Source organism: Mustela nigripes, chromosome 15, assembly GCF_022355385.1.
Source record: "Mustela nigripes isolate SB6536 chromosome 15, MUSNIG.SB6536, whole genome shotgun sequence".
NCBI classification, from domain to species: domain Eukaryota; kingdom Metazoa; phylum Chordata; class Mammalia; order Carnivora; family Mustelidae; genus Mustela; species Mustela nigripes.
The window spans coordinates 28,641,051-28,664,505 of record NC_081571.1 but is presented as its reverse complement, the minus strand read 5'-3'; the positions used below and the strand labels follow the sequence as shown (position 1 = coordinate 28,664,505).

Genomic DNA, 23,455 nt, shown 5'->3' with positions numbered 1-23,455 from the left:
ATAAACTTGTTAATTCCTTTTATGAAAAATTAGGACATTATTTCCCTCAAAATGTAATTTCTCAATTTTTATGAGTTACATTTTCACTTTATTGAGGCTTTAAAGGTTAACATTCTGTTCCACAGCTAAATCCCCTGCTGTTTAACCTTAGTGTTAGCTGTAAATAGATTTTGTGCTTTTTTTCTAGTTTTCTAACCATGCCATTTTATTCCTGAATTATTTATTTATATGTGTCTGTATATTGTCTAGATTTCCATATTAGATCCTAATTTATTTTTAAAAAGGTTTCGTGTATGACTTTTTAAAAATACAGTTTTTCTGGGGCGCCTGGGTGGCTCAGTGGGTTAAAGCCTCTGCCTTCGGCTCGGGTCATGATCCCAGGGTTCTGGGATCAAGCCCCGTGTCGGGCTCTCTGCTCCTCAGGGAGCCTGCTTCCTCCTCTTTCTCTGCCTGCCTCTCGTCTGCTTGTGATCTCTGTCTGTCAAATAAATAAAAATCTTTAAAAAAAAATAGTTTTTCTTTTTCAGTTTCATTGTAGAATTTTTGTCTCCATTTTACACTCAAGATTTTATGTCTTTTTTAGATACATAGTTACAATTTTATATATAGAAGATAGATTATATATGTTTTATTCCTCAAGGAGTTCTAGGCAATTAATGAATGTTTACCTTTAAGCTAATTAAACACTTTGGTGGAAGAATTGATTTACTTATTGGACCACATTTTTCTCTCCTTCTTATCTTTATTTCCTCTGATGTTGAAATACAATTCTTAATAAGTACATTTTGTCTTAATTATAAGCTCTGATTTAATTTGGTCAGTATGGCTTGTATCATGTGAAAAATGATCATTTTGGGTTTTTTTAGTTCTGTGTATTTGTAGTGAAATGGATTGAATTGTTATTTCTGTGTATTTATATAGTTGAGGCCTCTTAATTTAATGTGCCGCTTTAATAAATTTTTATACAATAAAATTATTCAATGATTTTTCACATACATCTTAATATTTTCTTTAGAGGGATATAGTGATTTGGAAAGCATGACTTTTTCTTTAAAAATATTTTTTCGTTTTGGTAGATTGTGAGTCTCTTTAGTGGTCCTTGCCATATGTAGTCATCAAAAAACAAAAGAGATGTGACATCATTTCTTTGCATACCTCATTCCCTTCTTGCTAGCTGCCTCAAAAAGGAAAGGGTCACACATTTCAATTAATGACAGCTTGGAATTTATTTTCTTATTAATGGTTTTAAAGAGAGTTGTTATTATTCCATAAGAATAAGAAATGAGGATAAAAGCTTGGTCCAGAGAGGTTTTGGGGGAATCTTGGAATGAATCGCCAAGAGTGTTTTAAATATATCAATTATGTACATATATAAATATTTCTTTCTTCTGTTCTTTCTTAAAATATTTAATTTATTATATAGAGAGAGTACGCATGTGCACAAGTCGGGGTGGGGGACATAGGAAAAAGCTGAGCAGGAAGCCCAATGTGAGGCTTGATCCCAGGATCCTGGGATCATGACCAGAGTTGAAGGCAGATGCTTAACTGCCAGAACTACCTAGGTGCCCCTCTACGGTTCTTAAAAAATTTTCATGTGAGTTGAAAATCTTACCTCTGAGTCACATTTACGTTATAAGTTTGTTTGGTGAACACTCTTTTTCATAGACTCAGGAAAAAAAAAATTTTCCTACTTTTCAAAGCTAGGGGGAGAATTTAGACTGACAATGTTATGTTGTACTAATTGAGAGTAGCTTCTGGAAATGAGTGCTGAATTAAAACCCTCTTCAGTCTCTCATTAGGAAGGATGCCTGAGTGCCTCAGTCTGTTAAGTGTCTGCCTTCTGCTCAGGTCATGATCTCTGGGTCCTGGGATCGAGTCCCACATTGGGCTCCTGCTCAGTGGGGACCCCGCTTCTCCCTCTGCCTGCCCCTGCCGCTCCCCCTGCTTGTGCTTTCTCTCTCTCTCTTTCTCTCTCTTTGTCTGATAAATAAATAAAATTTTTAAATAGAAAATCTCTCAATAGGAGCTCTGAAGCCTTAGACATACTTGGTCAAACTTCAGTTTGTACAGCAGACACAGCAATAAGAATAATGCCTGGCACAAGCTAATGCTTAAAAAACATTAGTGTCATTTTATTCTTCTTTATTTTATTCCTTTATTTTTATATTTATTATTAATATTTTTCATTTCTAATATGAGCTAGGAATTTAAATAGAGATGAACAGTAGACTTAAAGGTGAGAGTCTTTGGCTACAGAGACTGTTTTAAATGTCCACTGTAAACATGTTTTTAAAATAAGGGTCTAAGAAGGTGAATTGCTATGGTAATTAAATTACAGTTTAACTTAAAATAAAATTTAAAAGGTATCTATCATTAATATGAAGCCAAGCAGAAGGTATTATTAATAACAGCTTTAGTTAGGTATGTGTTCAATTCAGAAAGATTGACCAAGCAATGCCATTGGTCCTATTCCTCTCTTTAGTTTTATAAAAGATTGGTAGGAGCTATGTTAGCAGGCATTTTCCTTGAGTGCTTTAGAATAAGAACATTTCTCAATTTGTCCTCATCTTCTTTGGTTATATTTAGTACATATAAGTGACCAGAAGCTAAGAGATGCCCAGGTTCCAAGGTGGTAGTTGGGACTATTTAACTCTTACTAATCTTAGTTGATATCTTTTGCTTATTAGCCAGTTTTCAAAATACTTTTTCTTCCAATGGACTCCTAACATATATATTCTCATGTTTAAAACTTCTAAGTATTTATTAGTAATTTGTCTCTCAGATAGCTATGTAAAATGAGGTATTAAGCAACAATAACTTCATATTTTATCTTTTAAAGCTGTATAGTACAAAACACTACATATTTAGAATTAAATATAAAATAAATTTACTAATATGTGGATGCATGAGTGTTGCTCTTAAAAGAGCAACAGATTTGTGTTGTATAACCTGAGGGAAAAAAAAGAACTCACCACTATTGACCTTTGGGTCACTTTTTATCTGATTTATTTTTTTTAGAAAAAGTATGTGAGCTTTAGCATCAGTGCTTCAGTATTTTCAGTGTAAAAAAAAGGCAGCAGTTGCTCTTCTTGATCCTTCTGTTGACATGTTCTTGGGGAAAGTGTCCAATTGTTTGAGTAGTTTACCACAAGCTTATTAATTTGGAATATTGAAGATAAGAATACTAGCTACTTAGAAAACAAATGGCTGCCCTGCTGGTTAAAGCCTCAGACCCCTCTCTGTGTGGAAATAGCTCCTTATGTAACTCTTCATTCATGCCTTGCTGTTCCTAAGAAATTGGGCATGTCCGTCTGCCAGCTTCCACCAGTTCAGTTTTTCAGTCTATGTTTCTCCTTCCCAAGTTGTTTTTTTTTTTTTTTTTTAAAGATTTTACTTATTTATTTGACAGAGAGAGACCACAAGTAGGCAGAGCAGCAGACAGAGGGCAGAGGGGTGGGCAGGCTCCCCACTGAGAAGAGAGCCTGATATGGGACTCGATCTCAGGACCCTGGTATCATGACCTGAGCCAAAGGCATAGGCTTAACCCACTGAGCCACCCAGGCGCCCCTTTCCTTCCCAGTTTTCTTTCTTCACTTCCTCTCAGTACTCTAAAACAGAGCATGTGAGATGCTTTTTGATCCTAAGTATTTTATTTTTTTAAAGATTTTATTTGTCAGAGAGAGAGCACAAGCAGGGGGAATGGCAGGCAGAGGGAGAAACAGGCTCCCTGCTGAGCAAAGAGCCTGATGCTGGGCTAGATCCCAGTACCCTGGGATCATGACCTGAGCCTTAGGCAGCCGCTAAACTGACTGAGACACCCAGGTGTCCCAATTGTTTGATACTACTGGGAAGGAGAAGAGAATTACGTTTTTCTCTGTCCATCCTCTTACTCCTCTACCCCCTAAGTAGAGATAGGGGGTATAGTACAAAAGTTGACTGTATCTCAGAAATTTGTGAAGTTGTTCTTTCGCTTACTTTATATAAATACACTCTCCACCCCACCAAACCCCTCTCTCCCAGTTGCCTAAAGATATTCTACTTTTTCTTAGATGTTCCCATGGAAGAATTTTTAGTTCTTTTTTAGCAATCAGTTTGGTGGTTATTCCCAGGGAGCTAGGTATTATTCTGGATTATTCAATAATTATTCTGTACCTGAATGAGGAAAATCTCCTTGACTCAAAGAGGTTTCTTTCCTGGTTAGACTTAATCCCTGACCTATCAGTCACACCCTTTCCTTTCTGTGATTGTGGCTCAGCATGTCTCAGAAATGGATTCTATCTTGGATTTTTCTTGTATCAAACTCACCAGACTGGCGTGCCTGGGTGGCTCAGGAGGTTAAGCCTTTGCCTTCGGCTCAGATCATGATCTCAGGGTCCTGGGATCGAGCCCCGAATTGGGTTCTCTGCTCAGCGGGGAGCCTGCTTCCCCCCACCCCTCTGCTTGTCTGTCTTCCTACTTGTGATCTCTCTGTCTGTCAAATAAATAAATAAAATCTTAAAAAAAAAAAAAAAAAAAAAAACACCTCACCAGACTGGTACTGGCTGGATTCCCTTTTGGTTAACTTCGGCATCTTTTGGTATCTTATGCCAAGTCTTGGCCCAATCTAATAAGGGGAGTTGCTAACCATTCTTCAACATTATCTTGCCCATTTTCAAGGCTGCATTGTAACAAGTAAACATATATGTATCATAAATGCCTATGATTGTATATATTGGTCCTGTTGTTTTATAAATTAATCACCTGTGGATTTTAGATTCTTTTCTTTGATGTTTCTCTCCAGTAATCAACCAACCCTTATTAATAAATTATTCCTGTACATAGCTATATATAGTCTTTCCTTTTTCTTTCTATAGGGGATTCTATAAAAACATACATGGATATGGGGCGCCTGGGTGGCTTAGTTGGTTAAGCGTCTGACTCTTGATTTCAGCCCAGGTCATGATCTCAGGGTCATGAGATTGAACCCTATGTGGGCCTCTATGCTCCGTGGGGAGTCTGCTTGAGATTCTCTCCCTCCCTCTGCCCCATCCCGTTAACAGGTACATGCACGCGGGCTCTCTCTCTCTCAAATAAAAAAATCTTCTATATATACACACACACACATACATACATACATACATACGCACACATTCACACAGATAGAAAAAATACATAAAAATCAAAGTAGTTCTTTTAGGGGGCCCTGAGTGGCTCACTTGGTTAAGCATCCAACTCAATCTCAGCTTAGGTCTTATCTCAGGGTTGTGAGTTTTAGCCCCTTGTTGGGCTCTGCACTCACTGGGTGTGGAGCCTATTTAAAAGAAAAAAAGAATTGTTAGGATATAGGATCGTAGGTATCTGCATTCATATTATTTTTAATATTAAAAAAAAAAGTAGTGGGGCACTTGGCTGGCTCACTCAGAAGAGCATGTGACTCTTGATCTCGGGGTTGTAAGTTTGAGCTCCACATTGAATGTAAAGATTACTTAAAAATAAGAAGAAATTTTAAAAAATTTTTTTAAAAGTTCATCAAATGATATGCGTAAAAGCTAAATGGTCTAGTTTTTTCTGCAGCTGCATAAAAGTAATTAAATTCAAAGAACTACTGAGGTTAAAGTTAGTATTATTCAATAATTCTTAAAAACTGGTTATAAACATCTTGTTATTTAAAAAAAAAATCTGTTGGGGCACCTGGGTGGCTCAGTGGGTTAAAGCCTCTGCCTTCGGCTCAGGTCATGATCTCAGGGTCTTGGGATCAAGCCCCGCATCAGGCTCTCTGCTCAGCAGGGAGCCTGCTCCACTACCCCCCCCCGCCCCGCCTCTCTGCCTACTTGTGATCTCTGTCTGTCAAATAAATAAATAAAATCTTAAAAAAAAAATCTGTTGTAACAAGGCAAAATCAGCGGAGTGAAATTAGGAAGAAATCAGACTTATTCAATTTTACACTTTAATGATATAGAAAATAAATATATCTAACATCTTAGAGGACAAGAATCAAAATTACTTTTTGAAAAGTTGGGCCTGTTTTCAAAAAGGAATTTTCCAAAGTTAACTAGATTAAAACAAACAAACAAACAAACTACTAACTGTTTGCTTTTAAATGTGCCTAAATATTCTGGAATCTTGGATTTGGAAAAACCTGTTGTGCTCTTAGGTTAACAGTTATATTTTATGATAGGGAACAGTTTTTTTTTTTTTTAAGACCTATAATAAAGAAGTACATTATAATTGCCTCACTCTTTCATGTCCAATTCAGTATTTTTTCTGAAATAATCAGTGATCTAAATAAAGATAGAGGTTTTACATTTTATATACAGTATCCCTAACATTGTACTTTTTTTGCATTTTTGGAAATTTTTAATTAAGCGAAGGTTATTTATAGCAGCTTATGAGATTTATATCAGTGATTTTTGTTTGATAGAAACTATTGAACCTGTTGTTTATTTTGGTCAAGAAGTAGGAACACAGTCAACTCTTCATAAATTATTTTAGGTAAATTTAAAATTTCATCTTAGTTGTTCCCCTCTGCCCAGCACACTTTCCTTTATCACCACTCCCTCAGTGCTTGTTAACAGAAGCAAATTAATTTTAATATTGACAAACAAAATATGATTAGGAAGACCAGTCTGCTGCGGAAGTAGCCATATATATTTCAGAGCTAAATACAAGTAATTTCTAAGTTGCATGCTGTTTTGGATAGTCCATATTACAACTCTGCTTTATTAGCAAAGATAATTATGAGTCTGATGCTCTAATTTTAACCTTGACTGACATCATTGCAGTTTAAGACATTTAACCAGAATTTATTAGGTGGGATATCTCTAAGATTGTGTTATCACATATATTACTGCTGACTGGTTTTATACTGCTGATGAAACAGCTGCAGCGATTATTTTGTTCTTGTAGATTTTATACATGAAGATAGAATATAAAAAGTCCCAGGAAACTCATCATATGCATTTTTAATACAAATGAAAACTGTGTTGGCCTATAGCAATTTAAAGTATATTCTTATATTTATAGTGTTCATCAAAGTATTAAGCATGCATTTGTTAAAAGTTCTGCATTCTGTAAATGTGAATTAATTAATGTAAATGTGAATTTTTGTGCATGGTATTCATGATTATGTCATGGATATATCTTTATACTGGATAAGATAATAATCATTGGTTATTGAAAGTCTGTAGTGTGTGAGGCACTTTACGTATAATTTAGAATTTCATTTAGGTCTAAATGAAATTTAGGACCATTTCATAAAAGGTCCGCCAGCTAATCATTATCTCCATTTTGTTATGGTGATGTTCAAGTTCAAAGAAGTTAAGAATTTTGCTTACATCATGTAAACAAGTTAGTGGAGGTTAATTGAATTTGAATCCAGGTCTGACTCCAGTACTCATGTGTGCTCTACTTTTTCTTCATAATATCTCCATTCTGTGGACTGTACAAGTCCTAAAAAGTTAACCTCCTTTTCCTCAAACTTGATATATGAAAATCTGGATTTACTAGTAGACAAATTTGGAATATCCTATATTCTTGTGAGGTGATTCATTTCATGTTCTTTAAATGACCCCGCATGACATTAAAAATATTATTTGCTTTCCCCTAGTTTAGTTTGTCACTCAACATTTTACGAGTACCTGCATTGTGAGAATTCATCAAGTGAGGCAAACCTGGGTTTTGGTACTCTGTATTCAGCACATACTTTATGAACTCCAGGTTCTAAGTGTTGAGAGATGTAAGTGGCTGACAAAAGCAGACATAGTTCCTGCTGGCTCTGCTGCTAGTATACCTGGGTTTCAAGTCTGGGTTACAATTTTACCTCTTAATAACTGTATGATCTTAGGTTCCTTAGCCCTCGTAAGTCTCTATTTCTTCACCTGAAAGAAGGAAAGAATGATAGTACCTTTCTTAGGGCCATTATGAGATTAATTGAGATAATGTATGTTCTTGTGTCGTATTAGGCAAGTAATGAAACAATAAGCATTACCCCCCTTTTTTTTGAAGCATTACCTTTTAATATTATCTTTAAAAGAGCAATTGAACTATAATGAAATTTCTTTAAAAAAAAAAAAATAACAAGCCTCGGAGCGCCTGGGTGGCTCCATGGGTTAAGCCTCTGTCTTCTGCTTGGGTCATGATCTCGAGGTCCTGGGATTGAGCCCCGCATCAGGCTCTCTGCTCAGCAGGGAGCCTGCTTCCCCCTCTCTCTCTGCCTGCCTCTCTGCCTACTTGTGATCTCTGTCTGTCCAATAAATTAAAAAAAAAAAGCCTCATTAGTATTATTAGCTTCAGTCTGGGATGGTAGTCATCTTTTACCTGCAGAGTCTCATTAAGTGTTTCATTTGCTCTGCACACAGCCATACACATTTTAGAAATATACTACACTATCAGCTGTGTTTTGTTTTTCATATTTTAAGGACACTGCTAGAAGCATTGCATGGGATAATTCCAAATGCAGGGGTATGTGTGTTTGGCTTGTGGCAAGTAAACTATTTTTTGTTACTTTTCTTTTGAAAAAGAAGATAAAGAGTCACTTTGTGATTTATTCTATGAAGCAATGAGAATTTCTGTAAGAATTTAAGGAAGAAATTCTTCATTGACTACAAACAGAAATACAACATCACTCTTACGATTGTCATTTTGTATGATTTCTTGAGTCATTTTTGGTGGAAAACATTTCTAAATATTTTAAGAAATAGGAAAACTGAAAATGAGATTTTCTGTATACTTAAACATAGTATTTATGCCCTTGGATATGTAAATTCAAATACAGCTAACTGAATTTAAAAAGGTATACTTATAAAAAGTCGTACAAGAGTAATTGATCTAGTCAAATGACCTCCAGTAACTAAATTGTTTTAGGATATTATGATCAAGAATGTAACGATGTGTTAAATGCATCCAGTTATGATTTCTTTTGGAAACATACATTAAAATGAATGACAGATTTCTTTAAGTAGTGGTTTCTATTGGTAATAATTTGTTATGACAGTTAAATTCTCTTTTTATGAATTCATGCAAAAACATGTACTACCTCTAAGGTGATTTGTTTAGTGAAATCTCCTGTAGAAAGATATGTCAGGGCTATTTTCATTATCTGTAATGAAATCTTGTTAGAGAAAATCTTACTTTGACATTAAATCATTCTCATTTTTTTCATTACCAAAGTCCAAATGCCAAGGAAAAGTCAACTCACAAGCTGGAGAAGTATGTAAACAATTCAATTACAGGGAACTGTTTTAAAGTAGACTTTACTATATTTTGCTATTTTCATAGTTTCTTTAAATCCTGATTAAGCCATGTTAAAGTACATAAGAGATAATTTGATGTTTTATTAGAAACTTTTATACAAAAAGGAAGATTGTGTGGCTGATATGGATTTTTTTTTTAAGTGGATTTTTTAAGGGACTTTTTGGTATAATTTTAAAATATTTCCTTTAGTATGTGTGGCCAACTTTTCCATTACCTTTGATTTATTAAGTGGAAGTCAGAGTTCTGAGGACGAATATTAGCTTTGCTGCTAATTTACTCTAAGTTTTTAATGTGTATGCAAACTTTTGGCATATATGCTAATTTATATAACTCATAATTTTCAGCAATCTTTTGTGGAAATTTATTAAAATTAAGATTTAGTTACCTGTTTTAATGGTTAAATTTTAAAGGAGCAAATTTAAGATATAATTTATTCTTAGAAGCTAAAGAAAATAAGAGGCATAGAAATTATTTAGCTGCTCTTTTGGAGGGAAAATGCATTCACATTTAGAGCTAAGTTGCATTATTTCATTGAGAAGCCATATATAAAACTTAATTAAAAACATAACTTCCCATTTAGCATATGATTAAAGAAATTAACTCGGTGAATTTGAGAGTTAGCATCAAAATATGTGTTGGAAAGAATAAAGTTCTTTCGTAAGAATAATGTTTAATGATGCTCATATAATATTTTTGAGCTTTAAAAATGAATAGATTCAAAGGATGTTCTGAAAATGAACTCCTTTATTATTTTGATACCACATAAACTGTTGAGGCTAAGTTATCCATGTTCTGTTGGAGCTCAGCCTGCAAAGAAATGAATTTGCTGATTTTTGTCACTTGCAAGACCAGCCAGGGTTATTGCAGCCTGTCAGTTGACTACATCAATGCATAATACTGTGTGAAATCATCAAGTGGTACTCTCTGTTTTGAAAGAGACACATTTAGCTTTTTATTATAATTATTAATACAAGCAAAGAAGCTAATAGTGCTTTTATATTTTTATTGGCATCACACAGTTTTCTAGGAATGTTCAGCAATATGTCAATTCAGCTGTAATTATAGCATGAAATACAGGAACTACAAATAAGCTTTTGGTGCCTGCCGTTAAAATTATATCAGTAACTTTAATACCTTCTTACAGTTACATTTGGTTTCACTATAGCTCTGTCTTCGTACATCTGCACATCTCCTTTGCTCTCAGTAGTTAATTTTTACCAGTTCAGTTTCTTTGTAGTTTTGCAGAAAGGATTTTAAATTTTGCAGCCCCTTAACATATTTTTATTATCATTTACTTAAATGATAGATAATGTACATGCTTGTTCATTGTGCAAGTACCCAAGACATTCTCATTGAAAGCTTCAGAAGTAAACAAATAGCAAAAGCATTCAGTCTTTATTTACAATATATAGAACATCACTGTTTTCATTTTAAGTATAAGAGTCTGATCAGCAGGAACACCCTTGAGAAGGGCATCTTTAGCGATAGAATTTACATACCGTTAGCTCACAGTAATTGATTAGCAGCAGGGCTCTGAGTACGGAGCTGGCCCGGCACACGTTATTTGGGATGCCTTTGATGCTGTGGTTTTCCGAAGCTTGCTGGCTGCATGCTTGTTGCCTTTGTTCATGACACAGGTAATTACTTGATAAAATGAAGTGCATCGCTGTGAACAATTGACCCTTTGGAACAATCCAGGCTGGTCAGCAGTCTAAAGCCACACTTTAAGGCCATCATTATAGCCTCAAACTTGAGAGTTTCCAGGGTACAGACAAAGGTGTTGTCTTCCTTTAGTACAAGTCGAGTGCCATTTTCAGACTTTATGAAGTATTTGAATTGAATAATATTTGATGATATTGAAAACTCCTCTGGAAATCCATCCAGCCTGCTTTTGGACACCAGAACAATGCGAGATTTGATTTTTGATATGAAATCAGGAGCATTACAGAAAATTCTCAGTCCTTGTGAGCGATCATGGTTATCTGTTATTTCCAAGAAAGTAGTCTCTCTGGGTGTTAGCTGTTCTTTTTCCCACCTGGATTTCACTTCCTCCGCCAGTCCCTTGAGCTGAAAGAATTCTGCTTCTTGTGCAAGAAGTTGATTTTCTCGAAACCCTTCGGGCAGTAGAAGTTCTCCATTTCGTAGGAAGTTTAGGACATGTCTGAAGAGGAGTCCATCCCTGTCTATGAAATAGTGACCATCAGCATCAAACGGGCAGAGTATTTTTCCATTTACTATACCTTCAAGGAAAGTGTCTGGGTACTTGGTCAGTGTTTGTTTTTGAGTAATGTATAAATATCCACCAACGTTGAGGGTCATCAGTGTGGACTTGCAGTTCTGTCCTTGGTCAGCATCTTCCAGGCTGTTGTGTTTGCCTTCATACTCCTTTTCTTTTTCTCTTCTGTTTATTTTACGCTCCATTTTTGAAAATTCTATTTCAGCCTGGTCTTCTTGGCTCTGAGATTTTTAAAAAAGAAACACTACCACACAAGCACGCCTTTATTCAGCCCCAGCCTGGTGATGGAATGGAAATGCTGGCAGCATCGCCTGCGCTGTCAGCTCGGTTTTGCAGTAGGTGGCGTATCAGCTATGTGTGCGGGAGCTTTCTGGAGTAAGACAGGGAAAAAAAAAGATAATTTGCATTTAACTGTGTCGGGGAAGGAATTTGTTGTTTAAGGATTTTCACGTATATTCTTTGGAATAATAAAAGTTACTCTAGATAAATTGAATGTCCTCTTAGCAGTTAAGCAATTACAAAATGTTTAATTTTCCAGCTAAGTTTGAGTATGTTTCCATTTCTAAGTGTCTTTTAAGTTATGGCTCAGTCAGGCAAGCTTAATATTGAATAATATTGTTAACTTCTGGAGAATAATGTGTTACTGAATTAATATCATCTTTCAAAGTAAATCATAAATAGGAAACCTAAAGAGAAAGGGAGTAGATGTATAAAATCTTTTTTCCTAGAAAAAGTCACACATTTCACAGTGTGTAGTAATTTTAGAGACCCAAATGAGAATATTAAACCTGTTATTTGTGATACTGCACATGAATTTAATTGGATTTGCATGTGATTCTGATTTGGGGATTTTTACTAAGAAGAAATTTTCTTAAAGCCGTTTAACAAAAGGTTCTTTCTTTCTTCCTTTCTTTTTTCCCTTTTCTTTCTTTCAAGGAAAAACATCAAATATACAGGCTTTGCAGTAATCATTTACATTTCTTTTTGGTTAAGATTTCCTGTGGAAAATTCATAAGCTTCTTTTGCCCTAAAGCTTCTCCAGTGCTGAACAAAGACTTGGGCTGCTATAGAAAATACTCTGTGTATGTGAGTATGTGCACGTGCATGTGTGTGTGCACGCATTCACACACACATGTGTGTGTGTTTCAGAAGATAAAAGATTCAGAATACCTGCTATAAAATAGTGTCATGGTAAATTTCACTGAGGGGTTTGGTTTTTTTTTTTAATTGTTGCTGGTTTTTCTCCCCCCAGTGTTCACCAAAGGCAAGAGAAAGGGCTAGAGACAGCTTTTTTTTTTTTTTTTTAAACTTGGGAATGGCACAGCTTTCAGTCTGATGTTTTTCCCTGTTTCTTTTTTTCCCTTCCCTTCTAACTTGCCTTCGAAAGCATTTTAGAGATCTGAGCTTTCATTTCTAGAGTTTAAAGGCCCAGTGGTAAGAAATGTGAACATTTTCCCCTGTACCCTATTATTTGACTGGTCTATCTGCTAAATTATTCTGAGGAACTGCATTATTCTCAGAATTAAAATAGATTTAATATTAAATTGACTTCTGTTACATTAAAGGTTTTTTAAATTATTCAACTGTATGTTGGTGGAAATCCTGGGGTAGAGTCTTCTAAAAATGCTTACCTTGTATTTTCTCTAAATAATGTTAGATTTTCTTCAGATATAAAAAATTATATCCTTAATTATAGCAGGTAACATATTGATCTTTGAAATTGTCAAAAGTCCATTGAAATTAAACTAGAAATCTAATGCATAAACATTTTTAGAGCTGAGTTTTTACTTAGAAACCATAAAATTCAACCTCCTCATTTTACCAAAAATAAAATCTCATTCTAGAGAGCAAACACCAAATAAAAATTTAGTGTTTTATCTAGCACATTACAGTTGGCTAATGGTAAGCCAGCACTTGAACTAAACCTTCCTCTCAGTCCTGCATCTTTTAAGAAGAGTCTACTCTTATATTGTTTCTTTTTTAAAGATTTTATTTATTTGTCAGACAGAGAGAGAGAGCACAAGCAGGGGGAACAGGGCAGAGGGAGAAGCAAGTTCCCCACTGAGCAAGGAGCCGGACGTGGGACTTGATCCCAGGACTTCGGGATCATGACCTGAGTCAAAGGCAGACATTTAACTGACTGAGCCACACAGGCATCCTGTATTCTAACCATTTCATATGTGTACTGACTGTTGTTTCGGAATCAAATCTTTTTCTATGGATTTTTTTTTTTAAGAAGTACTGAATATATTTTTTCAATAAAACTTGGAAATGTGTGGAGTTCATATGTTTATAGTCCCATGTTATAAGGCATAATCATTTCATTGATAGGTCTAGTCCTCTTTAAATGAATTTTATGAATATCAGAATCAATAGAACATAACTGTAGTGTAGTGATGGAACCCAGGTTTTGTGTGTTTAAATCAAATGATGTAGTAGAATACCATGTGATACAGGCCTCCTTCCTTACATCCTGTTTGGCCCATTTGTAGAAGTCGTCGTGGGAAAATAAAGCTAGTGCTGCCAGAAGATAGGCTTTCCCAGGATGGGATGGTGAGGCAGGGCTACTGCAGGCTGGACTGCTGCCTCTACAGTCAGTCACTCCAGGGCTGCCTTACACTTGCTAACTCACTTTTGGTTCCTGCTGCCTGATTTTGAAGACTCTTGATGTGTGTTCCGGGTTTCTGCTGACTTGCCTTGAAGACTCTGGAACCACACCAGCGTGTGCCCCTGACCCTTGATCGGTTTTTTTTCTCCCACTCTAGACTTCACTCTGGTATTCTTGGCTTCTGCACACCTGACATGTATGAGTTGTTTGCCACCCCCATGGCCAGGCAACAAGAGTGTAATGGAGGCTTTGTCTTAGTGCCTGACTAGAAGTTAGTTGTTAGGAGTCCATAGCACTTTTTTGTGTGTGTCCTGTTGCCCCCAACTTACAGTCTTAAAGAAAGTGGCTCCCGGTAGTCCTCACTTTACCCCCATTACTCCACATTATCCCCTTTAAAGTAACATGATCGTATCTTACAGAAGTTACAGGGGCTTGTTGATCACTGACTGCTGCCTTTTGGGGTACACCTGCCCCTTATGGGAAAGCCAGGTTGTTTTCTTTTTCCTGTTCTGTTCTAAAATTGTATTTGCCTGCTTGGGTGGGTGGAAGGTGGGGAAAGCTCGTCCTGGATATTGTCAGTCAGGTCCCCATGGCCCTACGACTATAAAAATCGTGCTTCAGTACCTATGCCAAGGAAAACGTGGTGTGATTATGTGTCTCCATGTTGCTGTAGATAGAAACTGCAGTTAATCAGTTCAGCAGTTTCAGCAAAAGGCTTAACCCACACGTCAAAGATTAGCTCACTTAGATCCACTTGACCACTAGACTTGAGGATTTTGTCTCCTTTGCAGGCAGAAGATTGTGTGTGTGTGTGTGTGTGTGTGTGTGTGTGTGTTTTAAAGTTAGGGAGGCCCTGTTTTCTACTCAGTACCCTAGACCTTTGTTAGAGTTAAAGCACCTCTATCTTAAGCATCTGGAATCACACATATAAAAGAGCCCTTTAGCCAGCTCTGAGGATTTAAACAATACCATTGTTACATTCTTGGTATATGTTTATCTGTTAATTAGGCCCAGTGCCTAATCAAATTCTAGCAAAGCCTTCCACTAATATGATGACGCTAATCTGCATTAGGCAGAACTTATTCCAGGCCAGTGGGAGGAGTTTCCATCTTATCTACCACCTCCTGATGGAAGAGGTCATTGTCATTGCCATGGTTGACACAGGATGTCATCATAATACATGCTTGCTCCATTTATATGCCATGGAAGGAAGTAGAACATCACCAAGAAGGTATCTCTCTTAGTTGGAAGATATAAGACCTGATCATTGCTTCCAAGCTCAACATATCACTCTTCTATGAAATTCAGACACTCCTTTTCAAGGAAAAGGGTTGGTCTTAGGAGCTGCCTTTAAAATAAGAACATTATGGTTAAACAGCTGCCTTCAGTTCAGGTCATGATCTCAGAGTCCTGGGATGGAGCCCCATGTTGGGCTCCCTGCTCAACCGGAAGTCTGCTTCTCTCTCTCCCACATCCCCTGTTTGTGCTCTCTCGCTCACGCTCTCTCAAATAAACGAATAAAATCTTTTAAAAAATAAAATAAGAACATTGTGCACACCTGGGTGGCTCAGTCGGTTAAACATCTGCCTTTGGCTTAGGTCATAATCCCAGGGTGCTGGGATCGAGCCCCATGTCTGCTCCCTGCTCAGCAGGGAGTCTGCTTCTCCCTCTCCCTCTGCCTCCTGCCCCCCCCCCACTCATGTTCTCCACCCACCCTTCTCTCTCTCAGTCTTTCTAAATAAAATCTTTTAAAAAAATAAAATAAGGGGCACCTAGGTGGCTCAGTTGGGTTCCCTGCTCAGCGGGAAGCCTGCTTCTCCCTCTCCCCCTGCTTGTATTCCCTCTCTCACTGTCTCTCTCTGTCAAATAAAAAAAATCTTCCAAAAAATTAAATAAATAAAATAAGAACATTGTGCTTTTGTCTCCATCTATACTAGATCTTTTTGGTTGATTTCACCTCCATGTGTTCTGCCTGCCTTTCAAAAAGATTAGTTCTTATTACCGTAGAAAGAAAGTAAAAGCAACTGCAGCTAGTGCGGATGCTGTCAATGTTTACTTAAATCTGGCACTCTGTTTCTTCCCTGGACTTTGTTTGCCACATTTTTTCAAACTTATTGATCTGAGTCTTTCTTTCTAACTTGAATTCGATGCCCTCCTGCCTGACTCCATGATGATAGCTTTATCTGTTCATGTTCCCAAATTTGGCTAACCCTTGGCCATCTTACTTTTATGTCCTGTGATTCCTCTTTGCTTTGAACTGTGGCTTTCACAAGCTGAGTGTCTCTTTTTGAATGTGTGGCTCACCTCTTTTTTATAGCCTCTTGTTAATAGCATTTAATATGAGAAACATTCGTTTCAATACTCAGCTCTGGCTGTTTTACGTTAGCCTCTGTGTGAAAAAATAAAAATTCGTTGAAAATATAAATAACAATAAATTACAGTGTAATATATTAACATTTTAAGAATCAAAGATTTTTCCATGTTAATCTAATTCCATTTGAATGCCGAAAGTTTAGTTCAGTTTTGAAATACAAAATCATCTGCATTAGCTATTGCCTGGTACTGGGATTGTACTAACACTAGTGCTGCCTCACCTGCCTTATGAGCTGATTGGCCACAGGGTCTAACCAGCTGTGTGGAATGCATGAATCCTTCTAGGACTCATTGGATATAACTTCTGATAGGAACGTGATGTGGATGGGTGATTCTAGTCAGATCTTTGAGAATGTTTTGTGGTGTTGAGCTGAGTCTTCAGAGAAGCCCAGGAATCTTTGCAAACCTTTAAGCCTCATATGAGGAGTACAGAAAAGAATAAAACACTATGGACTAAAAGGAGCACAAATTAAAAAGACAGATTAAATGAGAACTTCAAGCAAAATTCCATCCCACATTTCTTTGCCTTTCATTAATTACAGAGATGACTTTGAAAACAACTTACAAATCATATTAATTCCTATTTTAAATATAGTTGGGAAGATGAGTGTTTCAAGGAAAGCGGTGTTTTATAATTGTGTAAGCAGAAGGCATTTAGGTTTTTAAAATGAATTTTCTCTTTTTTGAAGTGTAGCGTATGCGTTATTATCCACTGGAAAATTCTATTGTAACCAGATGAACAAAGCACTTTAATGGCCATCAAATGAACACTGAAATTATGTTTTTGTATAGAACTCATTTTTATAGTGCTCTTTAGCCAAGTGGAATTTTGCCTTCTCTTTGGGAAGAAGATACTTGTAAAATGTTCATAACCACTGTCTACAGTCTCAAAGTGAGCGACATGACTTTGAAAAGGTAATATTTTATGAAATTAATGACCAGGGGTAGCTGGGTGGGTCAGTGGGCTAAGCATTCAACTTGATTTTGACTCATGTCATGATCTCAAAGAGTTGTGAGATAGAGCTCCATGTTGGGCTTCCTGTTCAGTGGGAAGTCTGCTGAAGATTCTGTCCCTCTCTCTTTCTACCCTTTCCTCTGACTTGTGTACACTTTCTCTCTCAAATAAATAAACAAATCTGTTTAAAAAAGAAGAAAAAGAGGAAGAAGAAGAAAAGAATGAAATCCATGACCTAAAAATTTAGCTTCTGTTCCTAAATGCTATCCCCTACCTAACTCAGCATTCCTTCTGTTAACCTCTTTTCTTTAGATCTTCTTGTGTCTCTATTGATGAGATGGCGTGGTGGGGCCTGAACAGCAGGACAGGATATGATAGTTCATTTGAGCAAATGCAGTTTCTTAGAGAGTACAGAGATTGGAAATTAGGGATGGAGAACTCTTCCATGTTCCACATCTAACACCACTTCTTCTTCTTCTTCTTCTTTTTTTAAAGATTCTATTTATTTGTTTGAGAGAGAGACAGTGAGAGACAGCATGAGTGAGGAGAAGGTCAGAGGGAAACGCAGGGTCCCCAAGAAGCAGGGAGCCTGATGCAGGACTCGATCCCAGGACTCCAGGATCATGGCCTGAGCTGAAGGCAGTTGCTTAACCAGCTGAGCCACCCCAGGTGCCTGCAAATCTAACATTTCTAAAATCTTACATCTTAAAATCATGGCAGTGGTTTGTTTTAGTGCATATAAAATAATGTATATTATAGTTGGTGCTTTCTTAGTGTTGATAAATCTTTGAGCAGTTCTGTGAGCTCTATTACTTTCATCCCACCAGAAAACAAAATTAATAGAGATACAGGGAGAGGAAGAAAGGGGGCCTGGAGGTGAGGAACAATATTAAGGCAGCAGTTTTAAACTCTGGCTACTGCATATTAGAATTATCTACTGGCATAAAAATACCACCAGCTCTTGCCCTCCTCACAAGTCAGTTAGAATAGAATCTCTGACTTCGGGCCCAGTAGTTTCTAAAAAGCTCCCCAGGTGATTCTGATGATCAAGCAGAGTTGAAGAACCACCATATTAAGGAAATCAATGAGTTCAGGAAAGGAAACTTATATCAGAGTTCTTAATGATGGGGACGTAATTTCTGCCCTTTAGTTGTGAGGATACTTATCAATTAAAGTATCTTGAAGTTCATAAAGAACTAAACTAGTGTATGGCATCACTGCATTACCAATTAAACATAGTGAATAGAACAGGAGTTACTGAAGCTGAAAGTAATGAAACTTGAATCTTGTTAGTTGACTTAAAAATATGTGCCATTGGATTGTCTATAAAGTATTTCATTCATATAATTCATCAACTATATATTGCAGTCTTTCTAAGTGTAAGGGTCTCTTTTTCTTTCTTGGTATCACTCATCTTTTTTTTTTTTTTTTTAAAGATTTTATTTATTTATTTGACAGAGAGAGATCACAAGTAGGCAGAGAGGCAGGCAGAGAGAGAGAGAGAGGAGGAAGCAGGCTCCCTGCTGAGCAGAGAGCCCGATGCACGACTCAATCCCAGGACCCTGAGATCATGACCTGAGCCGAAGGCAGCGGCTTAACCCACTGAGCCACCCAGGCGCCCGGTATCACTCATCTTAACCAGCACAGTGTTTGGTACTATTTAATATTAATAGAGCATTATAGTGAAAGTCCGTTCTCTTGGAGACTTAATCTTTCCTGGAAGGATTTGTTTTTCTCATCCCTTCAATCACTTTTGCTGTTGTTTTTAAATTATCCCTAATTTCAAGTGCAGCAGCCAAAGCTGGACTGCACCCTTTGTTGACAGTCTAACTAAAATAAAATATTATGGTATTAGGATTTTCCTGACCTTTTTCATTATTACAGCACAGCATTACTTCATGTTTTTTATAAAGCTGTATTTTATTTCTGGGTTTTATCCAGCTTCTTATTCTTGAAAGCAACTTTGAGATTAGGGATTATGTCTGTTTATACATCAAAATGTCATGCCCACATCTGTATTCAAGAGGTTTTTATATTGGCTAATTAGATATGTGATGGTAACAATCATAAAGGAGACTGTGATCTGAGTTATAGGAGGAGCAATAAATAACTTGTGGACTTGCTTTGTGAACATTAAAACAAAAATGTTTGTTCTTAAGAAGCTCATTCACTGAGTTATTTCCTTGATCCAAAGTCTGTTATGGCTTCTGTAGACTGATAGAACAGTCCGGATTCTTTTGTCTTTAAGGCTTCCATCCTTTTTTCCAAGTTTTACGTATGTATTATTTGAGAGAGAGAAGGAGAGCATGAGTGGGGGTGCAGGGAAGGGTCGGGGTGAGAGGGTATCTCAGGCAGACTTCCCCCTGAGCACAGAACCTGAGGCGACTCGATCTCATGACCCTGAGATCATAACCCGAGCCCAAGTCAAGAATGGGATAGGCTTGGGGCGCCTGGGTGGCTCAGTGGGTTGGGCCGTTGCCTTCAGCTCGGGTCATGATCTCAGGGTCCTGGGATCGAGTCCCGAATTGGGCTCTCTGCTCAGCAGGGAGCCTGCTTTCTCCTCTCTCTCTCTCTCTGACTGCCTCTCTGCCTACTTGTGATCTCTCTCTGTCAAATAAATAAATAAAATCTTTAAAAAAAAAAAAAAAAAAGAATGGGATAGGCTTAACAGACTGAGCCTCCCGGGTGCCCTTGAGGTGTCTTTCTTTGATTTTGTACTTAAACTAACCAGTTCTTTGGGTTTTGTTTTTTTTTCCTCCTACTCCTGGGCAAGTACTCTTATCATTCACAGATACTTTTGATCAGCATTACGATGTCCCTTGTATAAGAATGTACCTACAGCCTTCTTTAGTCCATAGAGGAACTGTTGAAGAGTAGTACTATGAGTGCGGAGGTTGAACTGTTTTCTAAAGCTTAGGTCTAGTCCTCAAAATATGGTTTCAGTATATGGTTAGAATTGGGAATTTCCAGTGTATTAGGCATATTTATAATTTGAATATTATATGAAAACATTACATAAATAACTTTGGGGAATATTTATACGATTGCTCATTTGTTACTTTTGGGGTAAATAATCAAGTCCTAACTCTGTAGGTTTACCGAAATCTGAACATGTACATTTATTCCTAAAATTTTTGAAGGTTAAACAAAGATCAGAACACCAGTTCACAAATTTGAATAGAATAAGGATCACCTTAATTAAATAGGTTGCAGGTTTGCCTCACTGGCTTGTTATTATGCCAAGTAGTTTATATTGATAGGCCTTACTTACCCTGTGAACCACAGGCAAAAAACTTCCATGAAAAGATTTTAAGTGAAGAGATTGGAAACTAATAGGAATATTTAAAATGGTTTACCTTTTAAATTCACCTGCTCTGTGGAAATATTTTTTCTTCAGTCCTTTTCCAGATGATAGACACAGATGTGATCTAAATAGAACCAGGAGAGTAGCTTCAAAAGTTGTAAGAACAGTCCCAAGTCTCGTTCCTAGCCTACTTATCTGTGTTTTAACTGGAGTTGGACGTGTTCTTAAAGGCCTCCACATTGAACTGGATCCAGAGTGGCTTTGTGGAAATGAATGCCTATAACTTCCTGATGCCTAACATCTTCCTAACATATCTGCCTGTCATTAATTACATGCCAATGCTAATAAACATCTTTCAAGCTTGTTTATTACTGTAACTTGTTTCAGCCAGGCATGCCCTTAACTTGTAAAAAGAGCCTATCCATTATTTTTCTCTTTCTTCAACATAGTCTATCTCAGTTGAGATAAAGAGCAGGAAGATCTAGCTTAGAGCAGAAGTTCCTCAGCATTTTGTTGTTATTGCTGTTCCCAGAAAGTTTCTAATTTCTCCTCAAAGAAAGTTTAATTACATCTAAGTCTTTTAGAAAATCTAAGTCCAACCAAAGTAAACACTAATGAAATGATAAAACATCTCCAGTTGGAAGAGAAGGCCAGTTTTTGTTTGTTTTGTTTTAGGTTTTGGTGGGTTTTTTGTTTTGTTTTTTGTTTTTTGTTTTGAGAAGTCCAGTTTTTTAAGTGAAAGAGATTTGGAACTAGATCTGAGATCCCACAGTAACTTCTTTACATAGATGCTGAAGCTGAGAGGTGGGAAGTAGCCTCACCAAAGGGACCTACCTCACTGTTTAGTGACAGAATCAGAACTAGAAACTCTTAAGTTCTTTTTTTATAGCATGTGTTTCGTATACTTAACCTTTAAAATTTTCTCTCAATTTTTTTCTGAAAGTAGGTGGTAGGGTAGGGTAGATCAATAAAATACTATTACCAACGGTATGTGTTCGTACTCGTTAAGATTCTTTTGGTTGCAAGTAACAGAAACCAGTAAGTAAATGGATCTAGCAAAAAAGGTGGGCATGGGGGGAGAGAAAATTTAGAAATGATTCTGGACTATTTCCCAGAATCCAGTTCTGCTGTGGGTCTCTTAGTTTGAAATTCAGAAGGAGGCACAAACATACAGAGAGAAAGAGGGAGGGGACAAAAGTCATTGTTCACTCTATTCCCACCACCTTCAGTGTCCTTCTGTTTCACCTGTGTGTCTATCGTATAACCCTTAAAAATTTCTTCTTTGTGCAGTGCAGTGGAGTCCCACAGCCCATAGGGAAGGACCAGTAGTCTGTCAGGTAAATTCAAAAGTAGAGAATCATAAAATGATATTAATATGAATTCTTACTGCCTTAAACATTTTACCTTAAGAGTTCAAATGTACATATAGCCACCAATGTACATGTAGGATAAGGCCTTTGATTTCAGTATAATACGCTGATTGAACATCTGTTTTCTCTTTCTTGGGAAAATTCAACCCATAATCTAGATTTACAATTTTGGCTTCTTAGAAAGGAGCAGAAATTTAGACACTGAAACATGAATGCAGAATCCTTCTAGACTTTTATGTTTCTCTTCTAATCTCCTGTTATCTCTCCAGTGTTTTGACAGTAGTTTTTTTTTTTTTAAGCAACTTACTTTTTATATTAAGTCTTACCAAAGCACTAAACCTGGTTTTCATAGAAACATCTCCTTCCCCCATATTTATAATTAATGGGATTATATAATATATAACCAAATTGCATAATAACTAACAGTAAAACTAGCATAAACAAGTTCTAATATAGTTAGAGCAGAAGTTTGTGGGAGTACTAGAGATGAACCTAACTACCCACTATGGGCAAGCTATGGGCATCTGTCTCTGTATTTAAAAGAGGGGACTTGAGAACATTGATAATCTAGAAGTGGGGTAAGTGGAGGTCTATTAAAAGTGATTCTGGTGTATTAAAATGATTTATATACCTCCTACTAGACCAGCAGCTCTCAAAAATGTGATCTGGAAACTTTTGGGTAGAGGGATTCCTGAGACCTTTTCAAGGAGCCTATAAGTCAAAACTATTCATAATAATACCAAGGCTTCTGCCTTTTTCAGTTCCGATTTTCTCAACATTTCTTAGTTTTAGTTTCTAATATGATAAATAGCAAAAGGTACAACCCACATAAAAGCTCTTTGGGGGCCCTCAATACTTTTTAAGAATCTGTGTCACAGAAGTCATTTGAATGGCTGCACTAGACTCTACTCCTTGAGGACAGGAGCCATGCTTTATGTCTTTGTTATTCCTGATGTGTTTCAAGTATTCATGGTCTTTTAAACTGGCCTAACAAAGTGGTTTTAAGTGAGGGTCCCTGTATTAATGAACATGGTCTGTAATGAACTGCAGTGGTGTCCAAATGGGTGCTTTCAGATGCCTTTATTTTTTTATTTTTTTTTAAGATTTTATTTATTTGACAGAGATCACAAGTAGGCAGAGAGCCAGGTGGGAGGGCGGGGTGGGGGGGGGGAAGCAGGCTCAGGGCGCCTGATGCAGGGCTTAATCCCAGGACCCTGGGATCATGATCTGATCCGAAGGCAGAGGCTTTAACCCACTGAGCCGCCCAGGCGCCCCAGGATGCCTTTAAAATATAATGTATTTAATATCTTTCCCTCGAAATCTTAAGCAATGTTTTGAAGAGGAAAAGAAGCATGGTTAGTGGAAAGAATATGGAAAC

The 23,455-nt window shown here is 36.9% G+C and overlaps 2 protein-coding genes across 2 annotated transcripts in view; one reads left to right on the top strand and one right to left on the bottom strand.

The window, feature by feature from the left end:
- The window catches only part of GTF2F2 (general transcription factor IIF subunit 2), a 152,861-nt gene that overhangs the window by 61,527 nt on the left and 67,879 nt on the right, over positions 1-23,455 (top strand). The window lies entirely within an intron of this gene.
- Positions 10,228-11,810, bottom strand: KCTD4 (potassium channel tetramerization domain containing 4). The gene has a single exon (XM_059377702.1). The coding sequence runs from the start codon at positions 11,650-11,652 to the stop codon at positions 10,873-10,875; it is 780 nt and encodes a 259-aa protein (XP_059233685.1). The 5' UTR covers positions 11,653-11,810; the 3' UTR covers positions 10,228-10,872.

Coding starts and splice junctions, on each gene's coding strand:
- KCTD4 (XM_059377702.1), bottom strand. CDS start 11,652: ATGGAGCGTAAAATAAACAGAAGAGAAAAAGAAAAGGAGTATGAAGGC.